Below are 26,948 nucleotides of genomic sequence, written 5' to 3'. Positions count from 1 at the left end.
TAATAATACATGATGGTGTTGGTTGAGAATTCAAAGACTGATTCTCTCCGTATTGTGCAGTGGTATGCTGTCAGGTCTGTAGCAGTTACTACATGCTGGTGGGATCTGACATGGCGGGGAAGTAGTTATTACTTCCTTCCTGATTTTTAAAAAGCTTTTAGTTACAGCAGTGAATCTTCTACTTTGCATGCAGTCTTCAGAAGTCATCAGTTCCAGATTCTTTAGAGGAGATGTTCAACTACTCAACGTGCCATGGAACCAGCCCAGTCATTCCCAGTGAATCTTTTCTACCTTCTAAAAGCAGAATAGCCGGGGATATAAAAATTATGGCTGGGTTTTGTAGTTGAGCATTAGTTTCTACTGAAAAGTCTGTCCTGACCATAATAGCAGAGCAATGTTCTATGTACAGTGGTACCTCGGGTTAAGTACTTAATTTGTTCCGGAGGTCCGTTCTTAACCTGAAACTGTTCTTAATCTGAAGCACCGCTTTAGCTAATGGGGCCTCCTGCTGCTGCCACGCCGCCGGAGCACGATTTCTGTTCTCATCCTGAAGCAAAGTTCTTAACCTGAAGCACTATTTCTGGGTTAGCGGAGTCTGTAACCTGAAGCATCTGTAACCCAAGGTATCACTGTACTTATCAACACTGATGCTATCTGGTAAAATTGACTCATACTTCATGTAGGCTGATGAACGCATGAAACTACTATTTTACTTTTAACCTATGATTTATTCCATAGTTTGGGATTATCTTTTGTCATTCAGGGTTTTTTTAAAAAATGATTTTTTAAACTATTCTTCTTTCCCAGGCCTCCAGCACATACAAACTGGCCTCAGCAGAACAGAATTCTGTTTGTAGGGCTCTGAGCTGCTGAATGCTTTATTTGGATGCTCTGGCACATAGTCAGAGTGCCAGCAGTTTGTTCTGAGTTGGCCTAGAAGGGGAAGGAGGTTACACCTTGCTATCTACACACAGAGTAAACATGATTATACCCCAAAGCAAATGAATGTTAAACCATCTCAAATATTTCTAGTTAAAAGAGTTAATTTCAAGGTATAATGCAGACAACTGCTTTTAATTGAAAAAAAATGTTTTCCAATCAGGACAGTGACTGATTTAGCAGTATATTGCCCAAATGCAGAAAACATTAATTTGTGATAACTTAAATTCTGTTACCTTTTAAAGACAGTTCCCAAAAGGCATGAATATGTAACACTCAGTAGTCTGGTTTGGGTGTAATGCTAAAGTATGATGTGCTAGGTGCATGTGTGCAAACACACACACACATAATCTGCTTTATCTGCTGATACAACAGCAGGATATGGAACATGAAATAAACCATCCATGCAATAATCCACTATACAATAATAAAACACCTGATCAAAACAAATGAAGGTGTTTAAAATAACACAGCAAGTTTTGTTAACATTCACATCAGGTAGTCTCTTCATAGTATTTTGAAACTTTGATAATACAGTGGTACCTTTGGTTGTGAACGGGATCCGTTCTGAAGGCCAGTTTGCAACATGAAAAGCCCGCAATCTGAAGCGCCGTATCTGCGCAGGTACGCAGCACGATTTGATGCTTGTGCATATGCGCAAAGCGCAATTTAGCACTTCTGCGCGAGCGGCGAAACCCGGAAGTAACCCTTTCCAGTACTTCCGGGTCACCGCGGGACACAACCTAAAAAAACGTATCATGAAGCAAAGGTAACATGAGGTATGACTGTATTTTGAATCGTTGCTAACGTTCAGCAGCACAACCCAAAGGTAATAATGTATGATTTAAAATCATCAGGAACTTTTAATGACAACTTTGGGAACTTAACAGAATACAAACTAATTAATTAAATATGGAAACTAATAGGGACTCTCCAAATGAGTTTTAAGAAATAATTTAAAATTCTGTTACTTAACGTAAAGTTGGCAATCACATTCACAATTAAACAGCTTAATTCTCATAAGCTGTTGTAAACCAATTATATCTGGCAAAAACTCTTCTCTGGTACAATGTTTAATAAAGGTATTCCATCCAAACAAAAAGTTGTCCTATTTTGTTCTTTTAATCTAATAAAATATGTTAGCCTAGCTATCAGTGTATACTCTCAGCATCAATTATACCACTCTGTAATAGACGAAATGTTACTAGATCTAAAATGCCCTGTTCGTTTCCACCAGAGATGAATGAAGTCACCCTTTTCTTTTTGGCCCATATTTTGTGCCCACTTGATCATATAGTCCTGGATCTAAACTTAACTATAATTTTTTGCCATTTATTTAATAAAGTTAATTATTTTAACTGGGAGATGTTGAAATAAAAAGTTAAATGTGGGTGTTAGATTTAAAGCAGTAAACCTTCCTGAAAAAAAATAAAAATAAATTACCATTCTAGGAACAGGCATAAGCATTGATTATACAAGGGTTCATAATTATTTTTATATAAAGATCCTGTATTTCTCTGGATAATCTTATACTGACATATCTTACTGGCTTGGTTGCCCAATAATAGTTATATTTTAATAGTATTTGCTTTTTAGGATCAGTAGATACATTTAAGCCTATTTCTGTTTTATCTGTATTCGGTCTGTATCCTGCCACTTTCCTATACACTAGAATTTGACTCTGTACCTCCCTCAGCGCAACTTTAGGTTCTACTGCCATATTGTCTGCTTACATTTTAAACTTTTTCTTTTCCTCTCTGGTTTTAATTAAATATCCATTTTATTGCCAGAAGTTCTATGGCTACCACAGAAAGAAGAAAAGGGAGGTGGTCTTGTCTAGTACCTTTAGATCAGTGTTTCCCAACCTTTCCCCAACTGTGGCCCCCTTCCAACCTTGTTTCCTAACTGTGACCCCCCCATGGGTGGGGGCAGGGGGGCAACTGCCCCCCATAAGTAAAAATCAATACAAATCAATACAAATCTGAGGTTCTGCCCCCCAACAAAAGCTTGTCCCCCCTAACAAAAATTCTGGCTACGCTCGTGCCCCCTCCTATTTATGTAATTGTATTTTGTATAAATTATAAAAATTATAAATAAAACATATTCTATTTACAAAGAAAACATTAATGTTTTCTTTGTAAATAGAAAATGTTTTATTTATAATTTTTATAATTTATACAAAATACAATTACATAAAACGATAGGAACATAATGAAGTATTGTTGAAGTAGAAAAACAAAGAATAATCTTTCTAGTGCAACCTCCTGCTAAACTCTGCTAAAGCATCCATGACAGATAGCTATCCAACCTCTGCTTAGAAAGCTCCAAGGAAGGAGAGTCCAGAACCTCCCAAGGGAGATCCATCTTCCATGTATTATAAAAAGTAAACAACACTTATTTGACTTCAGTTATTTGACACAGAGGGGAAAACCATCGAAACAGTCCGAAAGGTGCACGGGAGTTCTGTATATATGGGAGAATTTCAAAAAGCAAGTGGTCCTCACTGACATGGTGCAAATAGATCTTGTCATCTGGAGGAGCCCTGGCTGCCTAGATAAAACACTATAGCCCTTACCTGGGAGTAAGGCCCATTGAACTCTGTGCGGCTTTCTTCTGAGTAAACATTTAGTTACTTACTAGATGCAAGTCAGCAGCACCAGATTCAGCTAAGCACTAGGGTGGATTTCACCCCACACCTTGCAGAGGTGGGATGACACTGCTGATGGGCACTGCATTCCTTGGCAGCATCCAAAGGCCCTGATCTGCTAGGCGCTGGGGTGGATTGCACCCTGCACCTTGCAGAGTCAGGCCCAGGCTGCCACTGGGCCTAGCCCTGGTGGCAGCAACAAGCAGCTTTTTCTTCTTCTTCTTCACTTCTCACTTCCCTCTCTTGAGTGCTTCCAACAAAAACTGCCATTCTATATTGTCGGAGGCCTTTTCTGCATACACAAAGGGTAACTTTGCTTGTTCAGTTTTAATAAAATCTTCCTTTTTATAATATTATTAATAGCTGTTGATCCATCAACACTGTTTTTCTGTGATGCCATTCAGCCGTTTTTAAGGAAATTGCAGTGTTGGCTGAGTAGCAAACACTCAGGTCTGCTTTTCTAGTAGGAATTTCCTGTTAAATAAATGAAGGGGAAGACATACTGTCATCTTTTTGCTCCTTCATCTTAAGCCTCTGATCTTCTGCTTCTGAGCACAAGGAGTCAAAAGGATTCTGTACTGGAGTTGCAGATTTCTTAAGGCCAGAAATGTCTTGCCTTGGTGTGGCGTTTGCCTCCTCGGATGGGTCATAAGGAAAGGGTTAAAATGGGTGTGATGTGATTGGCCAGTGAGAATGCAAGGGGGGAGTAAAAGTTAGAGTGGGTGGTTTTGAAAGTTGAGGGTTGAGGTTTGGGAGTGAAGAAGGAAGAGGGAGGATTAGGTGTGGGTTGGTAGAGTTGTATTGTGAGAGAGTGAGAGGAATTGTTAGGTGGAGTCAGATAGATAGTTGGGAATAATCAGTTTGAAGTTGTTAGGAACTAAGAATAAGAAACTGACAAGAGAAAAATTAACTATAACCATAAGCTTGTTCCTGCATTTAAAAATAAACTTGATTGTTTGTTAATGTTAACAACTGACTGGACTCCGTGTGTCCCCGTGAGATACGGGGTGGTGGCAGCGGAAAAAGCAATCGCAGTGGTGGCACAGGGTCAATAGACCGTCAAACGTCCGGGGGCCCTGTGTGATCACCACACTTGGCAAAAGATATTGGGCCAATCTGCTTTGTTTGTTGCTTGGATACACCACATTATCATCATTATAAAAACTAATGGGTCTTATAAGTCGCTCATCTCCACTGTTGTAATGAGCAATTGCAGTTAATTGGGGGAGGGGGTTGTAAAAGAATTAAACTAATGCAAAGGAAAGTGAAAATATTTTAATTGCATATGCCCAAACTAAAAACAAATGGTGTGGCTCAGAACTAAGCAACTACTATCACTGCCATCTTGAATTAACATCACCCTTTCATGTTTGTTGTTCACTAGTAATCTTTCTGCCCACTATTGCACATTTATCCTTAATCTTATCCGCAACATCCTCCTGCATTTGGACCTATTTCTGCATATATTGAATTATTTTATCATTGCTTTTGAATCATTTTCTTGAAGTATCTGTGGATTTCTCTGTGCAATTTTTCCTCTGTTAACCTCATTAGTTTCTTTGCTCTTAACAATTCCTTTCCTTCATTCATATATTTTTAATTCATTTGGAAAAAATGTCCTTCATATCCTCTGTTTGTTACATGCCTACTTGCCTCCTCCTATCCAAGTTCCTCTCTTTTAATATTCCCCATTAGAAAAAAATCACTGATTTCCCATTGCAAGCTCCTTCTCTCCATGCACTTTATGTAACACTCTTAATTCAAATCTTAAATTCGTCCAATTCATTCCTCTCTATAAGCAAATGATCAAATTCCTGAATCAAAGTTCAGTAATTATTTAATTTGTTCTTTAGCCAATTATTTTTTTAACTTATAAACACATTATAAAAAACTGTTTAGCCTATTACTTTTATTAAGTTAGGGCACTAGCTGATGTCTCAGGAGGGGAAAGGCACACCACAGGCAGTCAATTACAATATCAGGAAAGAAAAAAGGGGGTAATGTAAATACAAACAGGCGTCTAATACAATATAATTTTCCAAATTGCACAGGTTCTTTAATGAGAAGAAGTCTTGAACTCTGCCCAGATGGATTTGACCCAAAGCTTACACTCTTTTTGACAGTCTTTCCTTTGTGATCGTACAGGTGTCGATTCATTTAATCTCAGGTGCAAGAGTATAATAACATGGCTAGAGCAGTTACCACAGATGGTCCCTTGAAAGCAAGTTCAGGCCTCCAAGAAGATACAGACAGTTCCTTAAGGCTGAATGGTTCTCTCCACTGATCTACACCATCTCTTGTAGTCATTAATGAAGCTGCCTTTTTTTGTATGTTCCTTTGATCCTTTCTCTGAGAACTGTGCAGTCACCAAGGCCTCAGCATCTGCTGGGAAGATACACTCTTCCCAAACTCGTCCCAGCCCTTAAAGGAAGTAGACAGGTCTGGTGAAGTGGCAGCTGAATAGCAACCCTTGCCCACACTTCCTTCACTATCCACTGGGAAGATACGTCAGAAGCCCAGCAAGGACCCTTCCCTTCCCAGCCTCTTCCCAGTCCTTCAATTCCTTAAAGGGACTAGACTAGACTAGGCTGTCCATCCCATCCCTGTAGGAGGTCTGGTGAAGCAGCAGCTGAAGAGCAATCACAATCTTCTCATCCACCGGGAATCTATTTGTAGGACAGCACTAAAACGCACACACATGCACCACGTTTAAATTTATTTTTACACTTTCTCAGCACCTGTTGTTCTGTGGTTTGTTCGTTGTGGTCGGCTCATTATGCTGTTTTCTTATTGCGGACAAAAATAATATATTTCATTTAATGCACAGTTCCTTTTTTAAAACGTCCAAACACTTTAATATTGCAGGTTATTTTGGGCACTTCCTGCATATTTGAAGTTGGTTAAATGCAGTAGTAAAGATCAGAAAGTGAAGCTGCTCAGCATGTTACTAACCAATATAACTGATTCAGTGAGATGTATCTACTAGGTTTATAAGCAGTGCTTTTCTTCTAGAGAAAAGGGTGCCAGTACTGCTGTGGGTTAAACCACATGGCCTAGGACTTGCCAATCAGAAGGTTGGTGGTTCGAATCCCCGCGACGGGGTGAGCTCCTGTTGCTCGGTCCCTGCTCCTGCCCACCTAGCAGTTCGAAAGCATGTCAAAGTGCAAGTAGATAAATAGGTACCACTCCGGCGGTAAGGTAAACAGCGTTTCCGTGTACTGCTCTGGTTCACCAGAAGCGGCTTAGTCATGCTGGCCACATGACCCGGAAGCTGTATGCCGGCTCCCTCGGCCAATAAAGCGAGATGAGCGCCGCAGCCCCAGAGTCAGTCACGACTGGACCTAATGGTCAGGGGTCCCTTTACCTTTTACTCACCATTAAGTTGTTGCAGTAAGTGCCACACTTTTAACCTGTGCTTTCTTCTAGAAAAAAAGAGCTGCCAATACAGCGTACCCTTGAGTACCCCCGGGGAAAGCACTGTTTATAAGTACAGCGGTACCTCAGGTTAAGTACTTAATTTGTTCTGGAGGTCCGTTCTTAACCTGAAACTGTTCTTAACCTGAAGCACCACTTTAGCTAATGGGGCCTCCTGCTGCCGCCATGCCACTGGAGCACGATTTCTGTTCTCATCCTGAAGCAAAGTTCTTAACCCGAGGTAATATTTCTGGGTTAGCGGAGTCTGTAACCTGAAGCGTATGTAACCTGAAGCGTATGTAACCTGAAGCGTATGTAACCTGAGGTACCACTGTACTGCAAATGTGTTCATATAGGTTAATATACAAATACAGTGGTGCCCCGCAAGACGAATGCCTCGCAAGACGAAAAACCCGCTAGACGAAAGGGTTTTCCGTTTTTCGATGCGCTTCGCAAGACGAATTTCCCTATGGGCTTGCTTCGCAAGACGAAAACTTCTTGCAAGTCTTGCAATTTTTTTCGCTCCCCCCCTTTTCTTAGCCGCTAAACCACTAATAGCGCTAAGCCGCTAAGCCGCTAATAGGGTTGCTTCGCAAGACAAAAAAACCGCTAGACGAAGAGACTCGCGGAACGGATTATTTTCGTCTTGCGAGGCACCACTGTATGCACATATGTTCATATGCCATTGTACTCAGGCTCATTTAGAAAAGTATGCTAGCTTCCCTCATAAACGTCCTGATAAAATGAACGTGGGATCTCCTTTCCCCCCTCCACTCCCAATCATCATCCAAGCTTGTGGTTCCTTTCCATCCTTTTAGCTAAGAGGCTTCTTTGTGAGCTAGGCCATTTGTCCATCATTGTTTGAGGTCCAAACATTGGCAAAATACCCTGTCACTGATCCAGAGTGTTGTGAATGGTAGCCCCTCGCCGACAATTGGTGGAGGTTCCTAGAAATATCCCTGAGAGGATTATTTAACCTTTCAATTTAGGGGGCACAAAGCCTTGCTGATTAATGAACTTTCTGATGGATGCTGATAAGCGGCTCTGTTTCTTTATTTCCTCTAAAAGTGATTCCTCCTTCTGCCCCATATTACTATAATCTTAAACATAAAATGTGGCAAATAGATTAAAAAAAAACAGCACTGAAGAGTTTATCTGGTTGGCAAACTGAAGGAGCTAAATTAAAATTGGTAATGAAAGCAGTTGGCTGAGCCCTGCGTATGGTTTTTAAAATGTGCTCTGTATTTTGAAGAGACTTATTCTCTAGCTTGCCTAGTAATGACTCTGCTTTTGGTGCACAGTCCGGGGCTGGCTTCTGTTATCCCCCCCCAAAATGAGTTGTGTTATCTGGATGACTGCAGACACATATGCATCCCCCTTTCTCACTGCATGGGCAGACAAGGTCGATAGCATTACAAGGTATTTGTGGCAGTGCTTGTTTCAGTTTTCAGAGCTGCCAGTTTCCAGCCAGATTTGAATTACAAAAGAAGAAGCTGGCATGAAAATTGAAAGGGTTTATCGGCTAGTCTGAAGCCTCATAGCACATTGCTTATTTATGCAGTCCATTTGCACCAGGAAATATATAAAAAAAGGAAATACATTTTTAAAATAAGGCCATAAAGACCCAGATATGTTTAAGATGGCAAATAAAATATAGATACCTATAATATCTTTCCAGGAAACGATTTCACTTAATGTTGCACATTACTTTAGAGGAGCATTTATGTTGCTGTCATAAATTTGTGTGTTTATGTCACTGTACAGGTAGTCTCTGGGGATTAAGCAGGAAGCCTCTGCTAACTTACTTTAAAATTAAAATAGAGGAAAGATAGGTCTGGAGCTTGAGAGCTCCATAAGAAATGGTTGGGAGTTTAATGCACCACCCTATTTAAATAATGCTTTTCATTCCATGTAAAATTAGCTATGGACCAGTGAGTATGTGGCACGACCTTTGGGGAAAATTAGGATGCTTTTTAAGCCATGAAGATTTTGGAGCGTTTAGAAGTTGGCTTGCATTTCTCAGTCTAGGGGGTGTGTGTGTGTGTGTGTGTGTGTGTGTGTGTGTGTGATATTGCAAATCAATATTTGAAAGTGCTACATATATGTAAGCTTCAAAAGATTATGTTCACAGTGGCTTTTTCTCTGTAGATTTTAACATTTTCCCATAGTGGTAGCTGCTATAATTTACATCTATTTACAATACATTATGTAACGTCTATTCTGTAGAAGCTATTGTGTCATACCACTTGTACTATGTATTGAACAACTTACATGTCATTTTTCTGGCCATATGCAAGTTCTAGCCCAATTAAAAAGCCTGCCATTTAAACAAAACCTAATATCATACTCCACTCTCTGACAGTATTCAGGTGCATTTAAGCATTTCCCATAAGAGCCCTTATCTTATGGGGTTTGGTCATAGCTACATGGAACCATTCCTAGCTTTAATCTTCAGATCAAAGTTCACAACCAGAATGCAATCTATGAAGGAAAAATGTAAATCTTTCTGGAGAAAGCTTTGGATTTTATTGGGTTTATTATAGTAAAAAAAAAAGTTTAATTTAAATAAGTCAAACATCAAGTCTGTTAACATTTTAAGTACTTTTACCTTAAAGTCAAAATGTTGACATTCACACTTCTATAAATTAGTAGTGTGTGCAGCCCTTTTTCATGAATTTTCAAAAGGATTGTTATTTTGTAGCATGTGTGACTTAATGATGCAATCACTCAATAGGACTGAAAAAGAAGAGAAAAACATCCAAAGGAGCTGTTCCGGTCTGTTGTGTACATAATACATGTTTCAAAAATCTGCCTAATTAAGGAATTACCCAGTGGAGTGGGAATCTATTGGGTGTGTGACATGATTCAAACCCCCCACCCGTCCAAAGAAAGTACACAATTATGACATTAAATTATATCTGGTATTGGCAGTTTTTAAACTGGAAAAAATGACCCATGTAGTATGTCTCCTAAAAAGGATGAAATAGTTCATCATCTATACTTAATGGAGTGTTATTTGAGATAGAAAAATTTGCTTGTTTCTACTTACCATGATATGGTGCACCTGCTATTAACATGTATGTGTCACAGATTTGTCCTTCATATAAGAGGCAGACCGTTTTAACTATTAGAAAGTTGCTTCTTAAATATTGCATCATCTTAATTGTCTATGGTGGTTATGCACATTGCAGGTTCATTTACGTATGCCATGTATCAGCAGGGCTCGTAACCACAAGCTCCATTCTGCAGAATTTCTCCTCACTGTTAATTGCTTGCACCTGACATCAGCTACTAAGTTATTGCCTGATACTTAGCCATACCTTAGGTGCTCTACATATAATGTATATCGGGTGCATCACTGGTTACATTACCATAATAGTGTGTGTGGAGAGTCTTTGATGATTCAGAGGCACTTTTGCTTGCTTCAGCTTGTCTCAACCAATCTTTTTCTCCTTATCAAGTCAATGAAAGCTATTCTTGAACCAGTCAGCTCTGCGGACCAGTCCTCAAGAACTAGACCTATAGTTTAGTTTAAAAGGTCGTGGAGCTTTTCACTCCACTGGGGAAATGAATGGAGCAACTGCTTCAAGATGAATACTTTATATCAGTTTCAAGGGTAAATTACGTAGTTTCCACTGAAAGTTTAATTATCGGGATGGAATGCACCTTTTGACACCTTTAAAAAGTTGTACTTGGTGACTGGCACCTGATTTGCTGCATATGTTAGGAAGCAGGTTTGTCCTCCTATCTGGTGTCTAGGAAATGTTGACTTTTAAAAGAGAGTTTTGCAGGCCTGTCCAATAATCTTTGAATTGCACTCACTGGGTGGGGAAAGTTATAACTTGAGACTCCTGGTTCCAGTGACTATAATTATCTAGCTTCTTCCCTCTTTCCCATTCCAGTTCCATCTTTTTCAGCAACTTCACCACCATACATTTGCCTGGCCAACGCATAGCCGCTGCTTCTTCTTTCCCTCTGCCTATCACACTCCGATTGGAGAAATGGAATGAAGAAAGTGCATGAGTCTATACTGTAGTGTGGCGTGATTTCATTCAGGCTGTGTGGTCTGTCTGGATTAATCTTCTGGAGAAAGGAGAGGGCTTACACATGACAGTCACTTCCTCCTGCTCAGAGCCCTTCTGAGCAAATTGTGTTTCAGCTGAGGGCCGTTTGGTTAGCATATAATGCTTAGGATTTTCCCAAATGAAAGGTTGCAGTTTCCCCATGTGCTGTCTACTGCCTCCTGAAAACCTTTAAACATGATAGCAATGCAATGGAAAGAGCTCACAAAAAGGTGCTGCTACTGTAACATTTTAAGGATTCTCAGGAGAAAAAGACTTATAAATGAAGTGAAAGCGAGGAGTTGTGGCTGGTGGAATACAGTTTTAGATAGAAAAATCTGCTGTATTTTGGAAAGCTGTTTGTTTGCTGTGAATTTGGACACTTCTTAAGATACTGCAACCAAATTTTGCATGATGGTTCCTGAGATCAGGGAGCACGTTTAGATACAATTGGATGTCATTTTGAATCAAGATGGCAGACTGAAACTTTCAGAATTCCACTGATTTTAACACCTAATTTTAAAACTGCACTGATTTGGGAGTTTCTTAGATTTCCCAAACAATGCCGGACATGACGTTGCTAGCTGACTATAATCCCAAAGCTATGGCTATGTTACATGCTACTTCACTCCAATCTAGTGTGCCATCTTAGCTTGTCATCTGCATCTTCCTGGGCCTGACAGGTTTGTCTTGACAGGTTTGTCTTCTTAAAAGCATTTCTGTGGTAGGGAAGAGCAAGTTTACTTTGGGATGAAGATTCTCGTACTGAAGATAGTGCCAGAGTATTCTGTATATAGGAAGTGAGAAGTAACAAATGCCTTGGTCAGATTCTAACTGGAAACTAAGCCTTATGAAGAATGATTGAGGGAGTTGGGTATGTTTAGCCTGGAGAAGAGAAGACTGAGAGGTGATAGGATAGCCATCTTCAAATATCTGTTGGACTGTCACATGGAAGATGGAGTAAGATTTTTTTATGGTTCTTCAGAGAACCAGTAGATTTCAAACTTTTTCTGGTTGTTGTTTTTATTTAACTGTTATAGTTATTACACGTCATGAATAACTGTATTTTAAAGTTTAGCCTTAGGCTTAATTATTACAAAGTCTAAGAGGGAGAGAGAATCGCTCAGCTTCTTGTCTGAAGGAAAGGAAGGAAGGAAGGAAGTTTTACTCTGAAGTGAACTACTTTCCCCTCTCCAACAAAAAGGAAACTTCATAAAGTTTTCTGTTCCTGGAATTTTTTTTGGATTCATGTAATGAATTTCTGAATTTTTCCAAAACATAATCTAGAGGGGGAAAATAATAACCCACAGGCCTCACCTTTGAAACCAGGGAGATGGGACAAGAAAGAAGCCCAAGTAGGAAAGAAAGTTTGAGCAGTTCTGTATGTAGGCGGCATTCACTATGTCCCACTTGTGAGATTTCTGTCCACATTACAGGAGGATAGCTGCAGCTACATAGATTTCAAGATTGTTCCAGTAAAGGATGGTGTAGTTCAGATGCATATTTGTTGGCTAAGATAAGCAAAAATTCATAGCAAAAATTCTGATGCAAACAAAGCTCAAGTTTGGGCTTATGGACTGTATCCAATAATATAGCATTAAATAAGCCTCCCATCAGAGACACAGGTGGCGCTGTGAGTTAAACCACAGAGCCTAGGGCTTGCCAATCAGAAGGTTGGCGGTTGGAATCCCTGCGACAGGGTGAGCTCCCATTGCTCAGTCCCTGCTCCTGCAAACCTAGCAGTTCGAAAGCACAAAGTGCAAGTAGATAAATAGGTACCGCTCTGGCGGGAAGGTAAATGGTGTTTCCGTGTGCTGCTCATCAGAAGCGGCTTAGTCATGCTGGCCACATGACCCGGAAGCTGCACGCTGGCTCGCTCAGCCAACAAAGCGAGATGAGCGCCGCAACCCCAGAGTCGTCCGTGACTGGACCTAATTGTCAGGGGTCCCTTTACCTTTAAGCCTCCCATCAGTTCAATAATTTTCTCTTGCGCAACAGGGCTTCCCTCTGCATGACCCTTAAATCTGTTCTGGGAGTTCCACCAACTGTCCACAGCAGATTTGGAGAGGGTAGAGGGTGGGAAAGCGGGGAGTCACACGGCACAAGTGCGAATGCTTTCATGGACATTTTTATGTAGAGCAGAGATGAGGAACTGGATTTGGTGGATGGATAAGATTATGATTTCCCTGCCCTTAACATTTCCATCACCTGACTCACAGTGATGCCAGGTTACCTTTTTATACCAGGAGAATGATAGCTGGTATAAACTGATCAATGTCACAAGACTGTAACCTCAGATTCAGGAGATCTTGGAAGATTAGTAAGCAATTGCCGCTTTTTGTGTTTTATTCTTTTTTCACAATCTTGCCATTAAACATTTCTCTGCTGCATAAGATTTGGTTTTATGAGATTTGGGTTTATTATTATTTATTATTATAATTTTTGAATTTATATACCGCCCTATACCCGGAGGTCTCAGGGCGGTTCACAGAATAAAATCAGAATATAAAACCACATAATACATAATCAAAATAAAAGCAATAATCCAATAACGCCCCCCCAAAAAACCACATCTTAAAAGGACATAGGATGTCAATCAAATCAACCAAAGGCCTGGTTAAAAAGGAATGTTTTTGCCTGGCGCCTAAAGGTGTAATAATGAAGACCCCAGGCAAACTTCCCTGGGGAAAGCATTCCACAGATGGGGAGCCACTGCAGAGAAGGCCTGTTCTCATGTTGCCACCCTCCGGACCTCTGGAGGAGGAGGCAGACAAAGGAGGGCATCAGGTGATCTCAGGGTCCAGGCAGGTTCATATGGAAAGAGGCGGTCCTTGAGGCATTGCGGTTATGAGCTGTTTAAGGCTTTATAGGTCAAAACCAGCACTTTGAATTGGGCCCGGAAACTCCAGTGCGGTCAGATTGGTGTAATATGCTCAAACCATCTTGCCCTGGGGAGCAACCTGGCCACTGAATTCTGCACTAGCTGAAGTTTCCGAACCATCTTCAGAGGCAGCCCTACGTATAACTCATTGCAGTATTCTAACCTTGAGGTTACCAGAGCATAGACAACAGTAGTTAGGCTATTCCTGTCCAGATAGGGGTGCAGCTGAGCCACCAGCTGAAACTGATGGAAGGCACTCAGCGCCACTGAGGCCACCTGAGCCTCGAGCAACAGCAGAGGTTCCAGGAGGACCCCCAAGCTACAAACCTGTTCCTTCAGAGGAAATGTAACCCCATCAAGAGCAGGCAATCTCCCACCCACCTGGTCTAGGGAACCACCCACCACCCAGTGTCTCAGTCTTATCTGGATTGAGTTTTAGTTTGTTGGCTCTCATCCAGTCCATTACCCAGGCAGGACACTGGTCCAGCACTTCCACTGCCTCACCTGCAGATGTAAAGGAGAAATAGAGTCGAGTGTTTTCTCAAAAACAAGTTGCAAACTTGGTGGATCGGGGGAATGCCCTGGATGTAGTGCATCTTGAGTTCAGTAAGGCCATTATATTCTTGTGGGGAAGGTGGGAAAATGTGGTCTGTCTTCATGTGTCCTGTGGATGATTTCGTGTCTCTTCCCCCACACCCTGGCAGTAGTACACCTGTCCCTCCTCGTACCAACATGTTTTCTGAATTCCAGATAATTTCAAAAATAGTTTGCAGTGTGACACAGGAGGCGATGGTTAAGTGGGGAAAAGTCAAAAGAGCAATCCAGGTCATTGGAGTCTTGGATCTGACTAAAGGAGCTTTTTGGATTCTGGCCAAAAGTGTTGTTCAGATCTCATACTGCATGGTCAGCTGTGGGAATATTGTAGTGTGCTTTCACTGAATGCTGTGGGAGTACTTGAAGCCGCAGCTAAGTGGGTATGTACCTGAACAGAAATCTGGATAGGAGACTGTTTGGGAGTGACTCATAAGAGGAGGGTGTAAATATAATAAATAATTTTTAGCATCATTCTTGAGCAAATTTCTCCCAAGTCACATCTGAATGAAAAGAAATTAGTGTTCATTTCATGTCATGCTGGTTTTTTTCCTTGTGTACGTGTGTAGTTGGAAGATAGAGCAGGGGGGAAATGTGAATAGGCAATTCCTTTTAATTAGTGAAATTTAAGTCAGATGCATATCTTAAGAAGTAATGAGCTTCATAAAAGCAAGACCTCATTGGATCAAAGTCAGTTTAAGATAAGGGCATCTCAAGGTCACAGAAAGAGCTGCCCAGCAGTTCCATTTGCATAAAAAATTACTGTCAGAAATAGGCGGTGGAGGCAGCCCTGGCATTTTGATCTCTTGGCCTTTGTCATGGAGATTCCTTGCAGAGAAGGGAGGAAGGCCAGTGTCCCAGATAATGATTAACTGTTTTAATGGCATTCATTCATTCATTCACTCATTCCGCACTAACTACTCATGCAGAAAAAAGGGTTATGTAAAATGACATTAGAAGAAAATCATTTGTAATCGTTGCATCGGGGCTGCACTTTGAGGAGACATTAGGAGTAAATCCGTGGCGTGGTAGGCTTATGCTTTATCTTCTGATATTTACTGAGTTTACTGGTGCATGAAAAGCTTTCAGCAAGAATAGCAGATGGGATGGACCTTTCATAGGTAATGCTATCTACTGGGTTATTACTTCTATATATTGATAGTGAAGTAATCTTCAAGATATCACCCTACAAAATATAGATTATTTAAATGTTTGTAACAAAAAATCCTATAACACAGAGCAGCTACTATCATGAATACTTCATTTTGTACCTATTGGATCAGAGGCCTTAAATGCTTTTTAAAATCTGAAATAATGAGAATATAGTGAGCTTGACAACATATTGGGTTTCTTTTCTTTCTTTCCCCCCCTCTCCTTTGCCTTTTGGACAGCTGTAGGGAGATATGCATAGTTAATCTGAATAGCAAGTATTCAATTTAATTTGTCTCCTTAAATCTGACCTTTTCTATTACATAAACAAAAGGAGGTGCCCTGCAGACATCTTTTGATGTTACACGAACACACATTCTTCATGCATCCAAAACTCCTTAAGGATTTTTGCAAGATTTATAGAACAGAAAAGCAGGCTCCCATTGTTTCTACTTCCAGTTGCTGATGTACAGTCATGTCCCAATGGAAAAAAAATTGTTGCTATACTTTCTATACGCTGGGGAGCAGGATAATATTGGTTGGAAGTATTTCCACTCATTATTACCAATTTACTAAAATAAGCAGCTCTGGAACAAAAACATTGATAAGCAGCAATTTTTAATCTGTCTGCTATTTGCACTCAACAGAAAATAGAATCATAAAACTGTAGGTCTACAGATGTAGGTTTATTTACCCTTTTTTATATTCCATACAATTATTTTAAGAGTGGCTAAGAGGCTATGTATCGCGCTGATGAATAGGTTCAGTGATATATGTTTATTTCATAAAATAGAAGACAGATTATTTTTCCTTTTCAGTAAGTTAATATTGTGTTACCCCAAGCATTATTTTAAGAAATCAGAAGTTGCCATCCACAAGGATAGCCAATGTAGTCCCCTCCAGATGTTTATGCATTCTAACTCCCATTATCCCTGACCATTGACCAGGCTGGCTGGACCTGATGAGAGTTGGAGTCCATCAATATCTGGATGGCCCCACATCAGCTACTCCTGTCTTATCCCAAGTTCAGCACATGGTCTTTTTAGTATTGTGTACCTTGACGCGGTGGGACTCGGGTGGCGCAGAGACGTTGGTGGCGCTGTGGTCTAAACCACAGAGCCTAGGGCTTGCCGATCAGAAGGTCAGTGGTTCGAATCCCCGCGACGGGGTGAGCTCCCGTTGCTCGGTCCCTGCTCCTGCCAACCTAGCAGCTCGAAAGCACGTCAAAGTGCAAGTAGATAAATAGGTACCACTCCGGCGGTAAGGTAAACAGCGTTTCCGTGCACTGCTCTGGTTCTCCAGAAGTGGCGTAGTCATGCTGGCCACATGACCCAGAAGCTGTACGCCGGCTCCCTCAGCCAGTAAAGTGAGATGAGCGCCGCAACCCCAGAGTCGTCCACGACTGGACCTAACAGTGAGGGGTCCCTTTACCTTTACCTTGACTACAAGGTTTTTCCAGGGTGTCAGAAGTAGTTCTTTCTCACCCTTGAATCTAAGGACCTGTTCATTAGAGATAGCTAGTGTAAGCAGATAACTCTGAAAAGGTTAAGGATCAAGCTGTAAGTTTGCTAAACACACATTTATAAGGATACTTAGGTCACCGTTTTATACAACTTACCTGGGAATAAGCCCCACTGAACTCAACAAGACTTGTTTCCAAGTACAGTGGTACCTCGGGTTAAGTACTTAATTCGTTCCGGAGGTCTGTACTTAACCTGAAACTGTTCTTTACCTGAAGCACCACTTTAGCTAATGGGGCCTCCCGCTGCCGGAGCACGATTTCTGTTCTCATCCTGAAGCAAAGTTCTTAACCTGAAGCACTATGTCTGGGTTAGCAAAGTCTGTAACCTGAAGTGTATGTAACCTGAAGCGTATGTAACCTGAGGCACTACTGTACACATTTTAAAGATTGTGCTGTTAAAAAAAAAAGTATCAAGACAGATCTTAGAACTTCACGCACTTTTAGCAGAATTTACATCTAGGCTAAGACCCCATGAACATACAATTAGTCTAGCTTCCAGATAAATGTGTATGTAAATGCAGCCTTAGCTGATAAATGAGGTTAATTCAAAATCTAGAATTGGTTGACAACTCTAATTGTACTGTTGTTGATTAGGTTGTAGGTGTGTGTTGCTAAACTATTTTAATTAGTTGTATTTGGGATCTTGCTATGTGTAATTCTTGCTATTTTTTCTGTTGCAGACGAGGCCGGGACCACTGAAGCAGGCTGAAACACAAGTTGAGCATTCTGCTTCCATGTACTGTTACAACTGTGCAGAGAAAGGCCATTATGGATATGTAAGTCCTAGCAGCGTCTAACTTTGCTTCTGATTATTCTGCTAAGAAGAAAGCATTGATCACGTACCCCTACTCAGCAGTTTAGAGACTTCAGCCACTCAGAATAGCTAGGCTAGTTGGAAATTTCAACACAGAATAAGGCCTTAGGCATACAGTCACCTCACAGCTTGTGTGCATTGCATTACCTTGCACAACCCAGCTTTACGCACTTGGCGGCCAGCCAGTTGCAATTGCACAAATTTAATGCACATAAGGTGGAAAGCTTAAAAGTGCTTTCTGCGCTGGGTTTTTCTGCTGCAGAAAGGACTTTTACGTTCTCCGCCTTGCTTACTGGGTTCTAGGATTCTCTTGTGTGGATTCTGGGAGGCTCCCATGAGAATTTACAATACCTCACAAGGCTCACCAGCTTTAGAAAAGTAGGTATAGTCACCAGGAGTTGTTCTGGAGTTGTTCTGACTATATGCAATTTTAGCTTTATGCGCAATTCCCTGGAACGTAACTCCTGTGCAAGTTGTGGGTCTACTTACTGTATTTTATAAATAACATCTGATCTTACCCACAGGTAAATGTGATCAGCTCTGGAGAGAAAGGCATTTGTTTCACTTCCTCTCTCCCTGTTACTTCTGAGGATGGGAGAAGTTGAGAACATAGTGAGGTTGCAGCGAATGTATGTGCAGCGACACCAGAATAGTTGTGTGCGTCCAAAATTTGCTAAACCACACTTTAGTATGATGTGCAAACAGCCTGTTGCTGGGAGGAATAAGTGGGGGTGACCTTGCATGGATAGAGTTGGCCGTCTAGGGTGGGTGGACAAAGCTGTGGTGGAGCTATGAGCACTGTCATGCTTGGGAGCACCAGCAAACCCTGATCAGAAAAGGGAAATAAGGTGGAAGGTGAAAAAGGTTTATCATTTCATCTCTGCTGCCGTTGACATAATCACATCTGCCTTACCTGTCCAAGCACCACATTCCCTGAGGGATAAGCAGCACTAGTAGCTGATTCCACAAATGCCTCCGCAGGTTTCCTGCATTTCCCCATAATTTGCAGGGGTGCTGCATGTTGTCTCAGTTGCATCCCCTGTCTCCCACAATGACTTGGCTCATGGGTGAGATGTGTCTGATGCCCATATTGGCCTGTTGGGTCCAGGCAACCTAACCTGATGCCGCAGCCTTGCTCATCTCACAGGTGAACTGGGAAGAAGCGAGTTCCCCATTTTCTGTGGTTGATCCTGGGGTGGTGCCTACCCAGAGGGAATTCCTCAAGTTCACGCCCTGATTTAAAGGGTTTATTTCCAGAGATATCTAGGAATCTGTCAGTACTGCCCTGCAACCCCTCAGTGGCAGGTCTTCTGCCAAACGATTGCATAAGGAACAGGAAAAACTTAAGTCCCGGGGGCAGGCTCTGTAGCCTGTGCACCCTGAGCCCTCATCCTGATATCTGGCTACAGGTGCTCCGTTTTTTTCCTTCGGTTCCCGCCAACCACCTGCACATTTTTTTCACTAGCCTCCTGTAATGCTTGGCAAGCTGAGTGGATGTTTTCCAATGTGATAAAATTGGTTTCTGGTTTCCTGCTTTGATGGCAGAGGATATGTCCCTTTTCCTACAGTCTAGCAGCCAGTGCAAAGAATTTTAATCAAGGTTTGGGGAGGTTGTGTTCATCACTCGAGGCTGTGACAAATAAAGTCAAGATCCACTACAGATGGCAGAGTACCAACTTCCCCCTTGTTTTCCAGCCCTGAAATGCCAGGATTTTAGGTCAAGGAGTGGAGCTATGGATTTGTGTAATGTAATTGCTCGTGTGGGATAGCAGGTGGTGGTTATCTGCAAATCCAATGTGTTTTTCCTGGTGCGATGGGACACACGTTCCTTCAGACCTTTGTCATCTTTGAGGTTATCTGTCAGTTCCCTCTCCCCCAACTCAAACCATAAGTGGTGAGGTGTCTGGTGGGGAATTCAAATGGGTTCCCTATCTGTATCTGTAGAAAGGCTCAACATTTCCTCCTCAGAACAGGGATCTGAGCAATCTGGGCAGAGAATAGGAGTGTTCCTATTTGAAAAGCAACTAGAGGGTTAAAGGGACAAGCCAGAGACAGTTGTTGAGAAGAGTTAACATTTCTGGAACATTTCAAAGATATGCTCAGAAACGGCAAGACTATAAATTGAAAGAGCCAACCCAACATTACCTAAATTGCAAAGGGCCTCTTGTAGCAATTCGGAGTTTGTGCCCACTGCTGCTAGGCTGAAGAAAGTGGAGGATTTGTAGATGTGCCTTGCATTCACATTCCAAGCTGTCAGTCAGATAGAACGCTTCTCAGGTGTGTTGGTAACAGGCTGAGCTTTCCGTCCTCTGTGTGTTGGCTGTGGTGCTAAGGAGCATCCCCCAGAGTATTTAACGGTACAAAGTGTGTGGCAGCTTACCTGAAAGAGAGAGGTCTGAGAAAGTGCGTGTCATACACTATTGAGATGGTTGTTCAGTGCAGTGATTTATTATTTTTTTAAAAGAAAAGAAAAAAGCTGGAGTTCTTGCTTCTGGAGGCTTGTGCTTTTTTCACCCACTAGGGCTTTACTGTCAACGTATTGAGGGGCGCAAAGGCCATCTGTCTGTGGCATAAATTTTAGACTTTGTGCAACATCTCCAAGAAGACACTGGGAGAGGGGGGAGCGTGTTCCACAGCCATCAGAGATTAGCCGTGCTTCTTCACGTAGCCTTATCTGAAAGTATTTAGGGGAGAAGGGGTCTTAGAAAACATGTGGTACAAACAGATGGAAAGTCACTGGCAATTCTTCCTTTTCAGAAACACTCAGCTGTAAATTTCCTACCAACAGATTTATTTATTTTTTAAAGTTCTCAAATGTTTGAAACATGGTTTTCACTAAAAAACAAACAAACCCCAACACCTTTCATTCCACATGCCCTTTGCTTATTGATGGTGACCTATCATGGAGAAGCATAGAGTATTCAGCATGAAGAGGGAGATGTATTCATCCAACCTGGTCTGCATGTTCTTTTTCCTCCATCCCCAGACATTTGAAACACCTGGCCCTTCAAGCCAATTAAGTGTGTGTGACCTGGTGTATGCCCTTCAGCAGCAGCAAGATGATGTAGCCTGTGCTATCAGGAGTGATAGGAGGCACTCCGCTTGCCTCAGTTCTCTCAACATTCCCAGCTGCCTTTCTCTGCAAGAAGCTAGAGAACAGGTGGATGGCCTCAGACTTCCAAGTAGCTAAAGCTGCAGGCTATTTCTTCAAGGATTCCAGAATTTTTTCTGGCTCCCATCAGTCTCTGGGGGCAGACCACTGCATTTGGTTCTCAACCTCTGCAGTGGTTACAGGTAGTTTTGAAGTCAAACCTGACCTCCGGCTCAGGTATCAGCTCTCCTGTCAATTGCTTTATGATACAGTGGTACCTTGGAACTCGAATGTAATCTGTTCCGGAAGACCGTTCGACTTCTGAAACGTTTGAGTTCCGAGGCGCAGCTTCCGATTGGCCGACAGCTAGATTTTTAGCACAGGTGAAGCCGTGTAGGACATTTGTGTTCCGAAGAATGTGGAAAACTGGAGCACTTACTTCTGGGTTTTTGGCGTTCAGGAGCCCAAATGTTTGAGAACGGAGCCGTTCAAGTTCCAAGGTACCACTGTGGTTTGTTTTTTATGTGAACTGTTTGTGTGTTTTTTGATATCAGAACGTCAGGATAGGATATTCCTATAAATTAAGATTTTTTTAAAAAAAAATCTTACTGTCCAAGTTCACCTCCTCCAAATTATGCACCAGATATTACCCTTACAGTTAGTTGGTGATGATACTCAAAGAGGAACAGAGAAATGTATTTCTCTTGTAGACCAGCCACCTCTGGTTTCACATAAGGATATTAGCTAATGTCAGTTATCAACCATCTCTTCACCCCCAAGACAGCAAAACCAACTGATGTCGGTTCATTTGGCTTGTTTTTCCTGGATAGGGTTTGAGTTACTGAATCTAGCAGAAAGAGAAAATGTGCCTAAAAGTTGCCATTAAAATATTACTTTGCAGGAATGTTCAGAGAGGCGGATGTTTGGAGGGACATTTCCTACTTCCCCCTTCATCTATTACTATGATAGCAATTACGATTTCAAGAGGCGTCGTCAGAGAATAAAGAAAAAAGTGCAAGGTATGATATAAATTTGTTGAGCTTTCTAAGTCCACATTTTTGTTTTGCTCCTCTTTAACCATGGCTGCAGTTAGGTCTGCTGCTTCTTGACTTAATCTGGATAATTTAAAGGAGTAGAAGTGGGGATATTTCAGAACCAGGATGAAACAACAAGTATTTACCTTCTCTGATTATATGGCTCCAGACAGACCTGCCTGAAATTCAGGCTTCAGAGTACGTAAACGAAGAGGAGAAATATTTTACAGTTATGGGATGATTTACTGAGCACTCAAGCCACAGTTGATCTTTACTGAGAAATTGGGGTTCTTTTTTAGCTTCATTGTATGTTTAAGCTGCTGCATTTAGATGAAATGTTCTGAACTCTTCAACCAGTGCTCAAATTTGTGACTTTTTATTCCCAAAACACTGGAATGCAGAGTTGGCATTTTGATAAAAGGTAAATCATGTTATTTTGAAACCTGCCTATAACTTCCAACTGCTTTACTGGGTGATATTGGCAACTGTTGCCATTACATTTCCTATTTGAGGTTGAGCATATAGCTCTAACAGTTATAAAGCTTGGGGGACTTAAGATCGGTATGAACTCAATGATATAGCTGTAAAAGATTTTTAACATTGCTCATAGTTTCTGGCTGCAGCTGACCTTAAAAAATGGATGAGTATCCATATTTCATCAAACTGCTTAATTACTTTGCATGCAGGATGCCCTACAAAGCCTTCAAATTATAAACAGTACTAGATGTGTGTGTGTGTGTGTGTGTGTGTGTGTGTGTGTGTGTATCAATCATTTGACCTCTTAAGTATTATCAAGTGTCTTGGTTTTTACAGAACTTCAAGATGCAGGCCTTGTGCCAAAGGCTCTGAAGAGACCACGCATAGACAATGGCCATAAGAAAAAGAAGAGAGGAGATAAGCATCCTAAAAAGCTGAAGAAAATGTCCCAGGCCAACATACCCAAAGGAAGGAAGGATAAGAAGGTGGTCCAGAGTAACTATAACATGGAAGAGGACTTTCCCAGAGGTGGTAACAGGGATGCTCTTAAAAAGAGCAGGAAAACCAGGGCACAGGGCACCTTTGGCCTCCCAGCAAATGGAGGCCAAGCAGAAATCCTTCAGGTCTCTCTGAAGACAGCAAAAAAGAGGAAGAAGAAACGGAGAAAGAACACAAGTGGTAGCTCTCCCAGGGATGAGAGTTTATTCCTGATAAAACAGAGGAAGAAGAAATCAAAACAGAAACAGAAACCCAATTTGTGATGGAAGGGGGAGTGGATGTGGGGTTGGGGGTTAAGCTTGAGACAGCTTTCACACCATCACCCACCCACACCCCATGGAACATAAAACCAGACATAAGTGCAGGCTGGGATACAAAAAAAAAACAAAAACCCAGTGAGTTTGCCTGTGCCATTTCATTTGGTTTGTGACAAAAAATGATTAATGTATGCGAGATTATACATTGTACTTGTTTTCTACAACTTCTGTATTTGGATTGAACGTGGGGGGTAAGGGGTTGTGCCACAGAGTCAAAGCAAAATGAGGATTGGTCCACTGTGTTGCATACAGTCTTTTTTTCTCTTTTTTTAAAAATAAATCCTGCTGTTTGTTAAAGCACTTCTCTTTAGCACATGTGATTTATTTCCATGCAGGCTTTAGAGAAGAACTTCGCAGAGGGCGTGGATATTGAACAAATTGAATTAAAGCTGCTTCACATGTTTGACAGAAATGGGAACAGAATTACATACAACCTAACAGCAGGAGTCACTTTGTGCTGTTTCTGTTGGTGCTTCTGTAGGATGTGTGAAACGGGTCTAGGAAACAGGATACTGAAGAGAGTTCTCATCTACATCCTAATTTATTTTCATCCCAGAGTTGATCCATGATGTCGCCTTCTTCGGCATTCTTCTGCCTTGAGGAATATGCTGAACTGCCTTTAACTTGTCATAAGTTGGACTGGCAAGTCTGGTTGTAAGAGCTAGTCTTTTATGTAGGAAGGCTTCAATTCTGAAATCTCAGCCTCTCAGGTGCTCCCCTTCTGAATTTCAAGGGGCTTACTAGTAAGTGACTTCATGGTTGTCTCCTAATATATTTAACTTGCCAACAAACAAAGAAGTTAAATTATTATTTTTTATTTTAAAAACCCCCCAATTTAAATAGTTAATTAAATCTTCATAGAGATAGCTATTCAAGTTATAAAGATAATGATTGTGTAAGAAGTATACCTGTTCTCAGAAATAACATGACATATAATTCAGTTGCTTTAAAATTAGGTATTTTTGTACTTTAACTGAATTACAGTAAAAATTTTAAGGTAGGAATAAAATGCAGTATTCAAGCAGGAAAACAACAATTGTAGTGCCTTCCTTGTTTCCTTAAAATCACACTTATACCGTCTTAACATTAATACTGCCAACCCGTGTTAGCTCTAACTCAAGGATTTTGGGCTGTTTCACACACTACTTTTTCTGAGCCTGACATTAATCTCCATGTTGGAAAAGGTAGCCTTGGTACTATACAATAGCACTGAAACCTTATTGTCATGATAAACCACTTTTCTAGTAAGAGCTGTATCCAATTATATCCCTCCCTTCCCTGACAGAATGCTTTTTGATTCAGCAAAGGTTTCTGTGACAAGGGGGAGGGGAGTGATTTTTCACTGAATTCTCCCTTCCTATCCAGCCCCCTCCCTCAACCTCCTTCACAGGGTTGGAGGAACCTTTAACAGTGTGGAAAGGGGCACAGTGGACTCTGAATGAGAGAGGAAGCTTTTGTAGGGGGGGTCCCCAACTCTTCTGTCCCTCCCCCACCCCTTCCTGCTCTGCTGAATGAAAGATCCATCAGTGGAGGGCGGGGCACAGTTGCAGTGGAGCCTAAGCATTTAACATAAGCAGAATCCTGCTTGATCAATATGGCTAGCCAGTTGGCTATGGGAGATCCTAAGTGAGGCATGATGGAAATACCTCTCTTCTGCTTAGGGACCCCAGCAACTGACACTCAGAAGCCTATGGCCTCTTATACTGGAGGTAGTACCTAGACTTCATGACTATTGGCCATTCCCTCTATGAATTTGTTTAATCCTGTTTCCAAATCAACCAGATTGATGGCCATCACTACATTTTCCATAGTTCTAGCTGTGTGATTTGTAAGAAGTACCGTATTTTTTGCTCTATAAGACTCACTTTTTCCCTCCTAAAAAGTAAGGGGAAATGTGTGTGTGTGTCTTATGGAGCGAATGCAGGCTGCGCAGCTATCCCAGAAGCCAGAACAGCAAGAGGGATCGCTGCTTTTACTGCACAGCGATCCCTCTTGCTGTTCTGGCTTCTGAGATTCATAATATTTTTTTTCTTGTTTTCCTCCTCCAAAAACTATGGTCTGGTGCATCTTATAGAGCAAAAAATATGGTATTTCCTTTTGTCTGTCCCGAGTCTTTCAGCATTCATTGGATGACTGTGGCTTCAATTATAGGAGAGCGTTCAAAACTTCTTTCTTTCCACTGTCTTAGCACCATGCATAATTTTATAGCTTCTATTTCATCCTCCCCTTCCCTTACACACCATTTTTTTCCTAAACCGAAAAAGCTCCAAGCTTCATATCCTCATAAAAGTATTTCTCCAGCAACTTGATTTTGTTAGCTGAAAATGAAAATGAAAATAAACCCACCACAATATAATCTTATTGGGCCAGTTCTGTCCTGGTGCCTAGACAATCTAATGGGATGGTCTACCCCATGGGTAGGCAAACTAAGGCCCGGGGGCCGGATGCGGCCCAATCATCTTCCAAATCCAGCCCACGGACAGTCTGGGAATCAGCGTGTTTTTGCATGAGCAGAATGTGTCCTTTTATTTAAAATGCATCTCTGGGTTATTTGTGGGGCATAGGAATTTGTTCATTTATTATTATTTTTTAAAAATATAGTCCGGCCCCCACAAGGTCTGAGGTGACAGTGGACTGGCCCCCCTGCTGAAAAAGTTTGCTGACCCCTGGTCTACCTAGTCTGTGAGGTTGTAGAAATTGACATATAAATGTAATTGTGATTATGCAGAACACCATGCGTGCAAGTTACAGGAGTGAGGAGGCAGAGTCGAAAAAGAGCTTAACAACTTGGGGCCCATAAATAAGAGACAAATAGTGGAGCTAGATGACATCATATTGGCTGGCTTGAAAAATTAGATGAGAAGCAACTTTCAAAACAGTAAAGAAGAACAAACATATAGCAATAATCTTAGCAAGGTAGGATGATAAACTGCAATATTTAGGCAGTATTTAAACTGTATGAGTATCCTGCACAATTCTGTTCAATGACATGTCTGTCCTCCACATGTTTATTTTGGGTCAGTATAAATTACCAGTTCCTATTTTATCTCTTCAAAGCTATATGTCATCCCCATGTGTTGGGTTTTGTTTCTTTTTAAAGAACTCTTAGTCTTTACCCTGAAGTTGCCTGGAACTGAATAACATTCTTATCCCCGGAGAGGAAGATGTCTCAAGGTTGCAGTTGACGTGCACTGGCAAAGTATCACAAGGGACTCTCCATTGTAAGAATAAATAAGGGGCTTCCATTTAACAAGAGGAGATGGGAAGCAGGAATGATCTGGTTCTGCAGTGGTTTGGGTGGGGAATTGTTCAAGGTATGAACAAGTGGCAAGAATATACTTAGTTAATTATTTGCTGTGGGCTTCAGGTGGATAGTTCTGTAAGAGGAAAACATGCAGCAATTTCTGAAGTCTGCTTATCTTCTGCTTGTAGCAGAATATGAATTCTGAGGAATTGAATTGACAAGGAGGCAAGAAATGCTAAGGCGTTGGAACACTTACTTTCAAAGCTGCC

The 26,948-nt window shown here is 41.4% G+C and overlaps 1 protein-coding gene across 2 annotated transcripts in view; it reads left to right on the top strand.

Moving 5' to 3' along the window:
* The window catches only part of ZCCHC7 (zinc finger CCHC-type containing 7), a 122,077-nt gene extending 98,342 nt beyond the window's left edge, over positions 1-23,735 (top strand). For both annotated transcript variants that reach the window (XM_083481903.1, XM_083481902.1), the window contains exons 7-9: positions 17,885-17,980; positions 22,011-22,128; positions 22,957-23,735. In XM_083481903.1, the coding sequence (XP_083338029.1) occupies positions 17,885-17,980; positions 22,011-22,128; positions 22,957-23,381 (639 nt within the window). In that variant the 3' untranslated portion in view covers positions 23,382-23,735. The remainder of the gene's footprint in view (positions 1-17,884; positions 17,981-22,010; positions 22,129-22,956) is intronic.
* The last annotated feature ends 3,213 nt before the right edge of the window (positions 23,736-26,948 follow it).

Source organism: Podarcis liolepis (genome assembly GCF_965112155.1).
Source record: "Podarcis liolepis genome assembly, chromosome: 17".
Classification (NCBI taxonomy): Eukaryota; Metazoa; Chordata; class Lepidosauria; order Squamata; family Lacertidae; genus Podarcis; species Podarcis liolepis.
The sequence above is the reverse complement of the archived record's forward strand: the minus strand, read 5'-3'. Positions and strand labels throughout refer to the sequence as shown.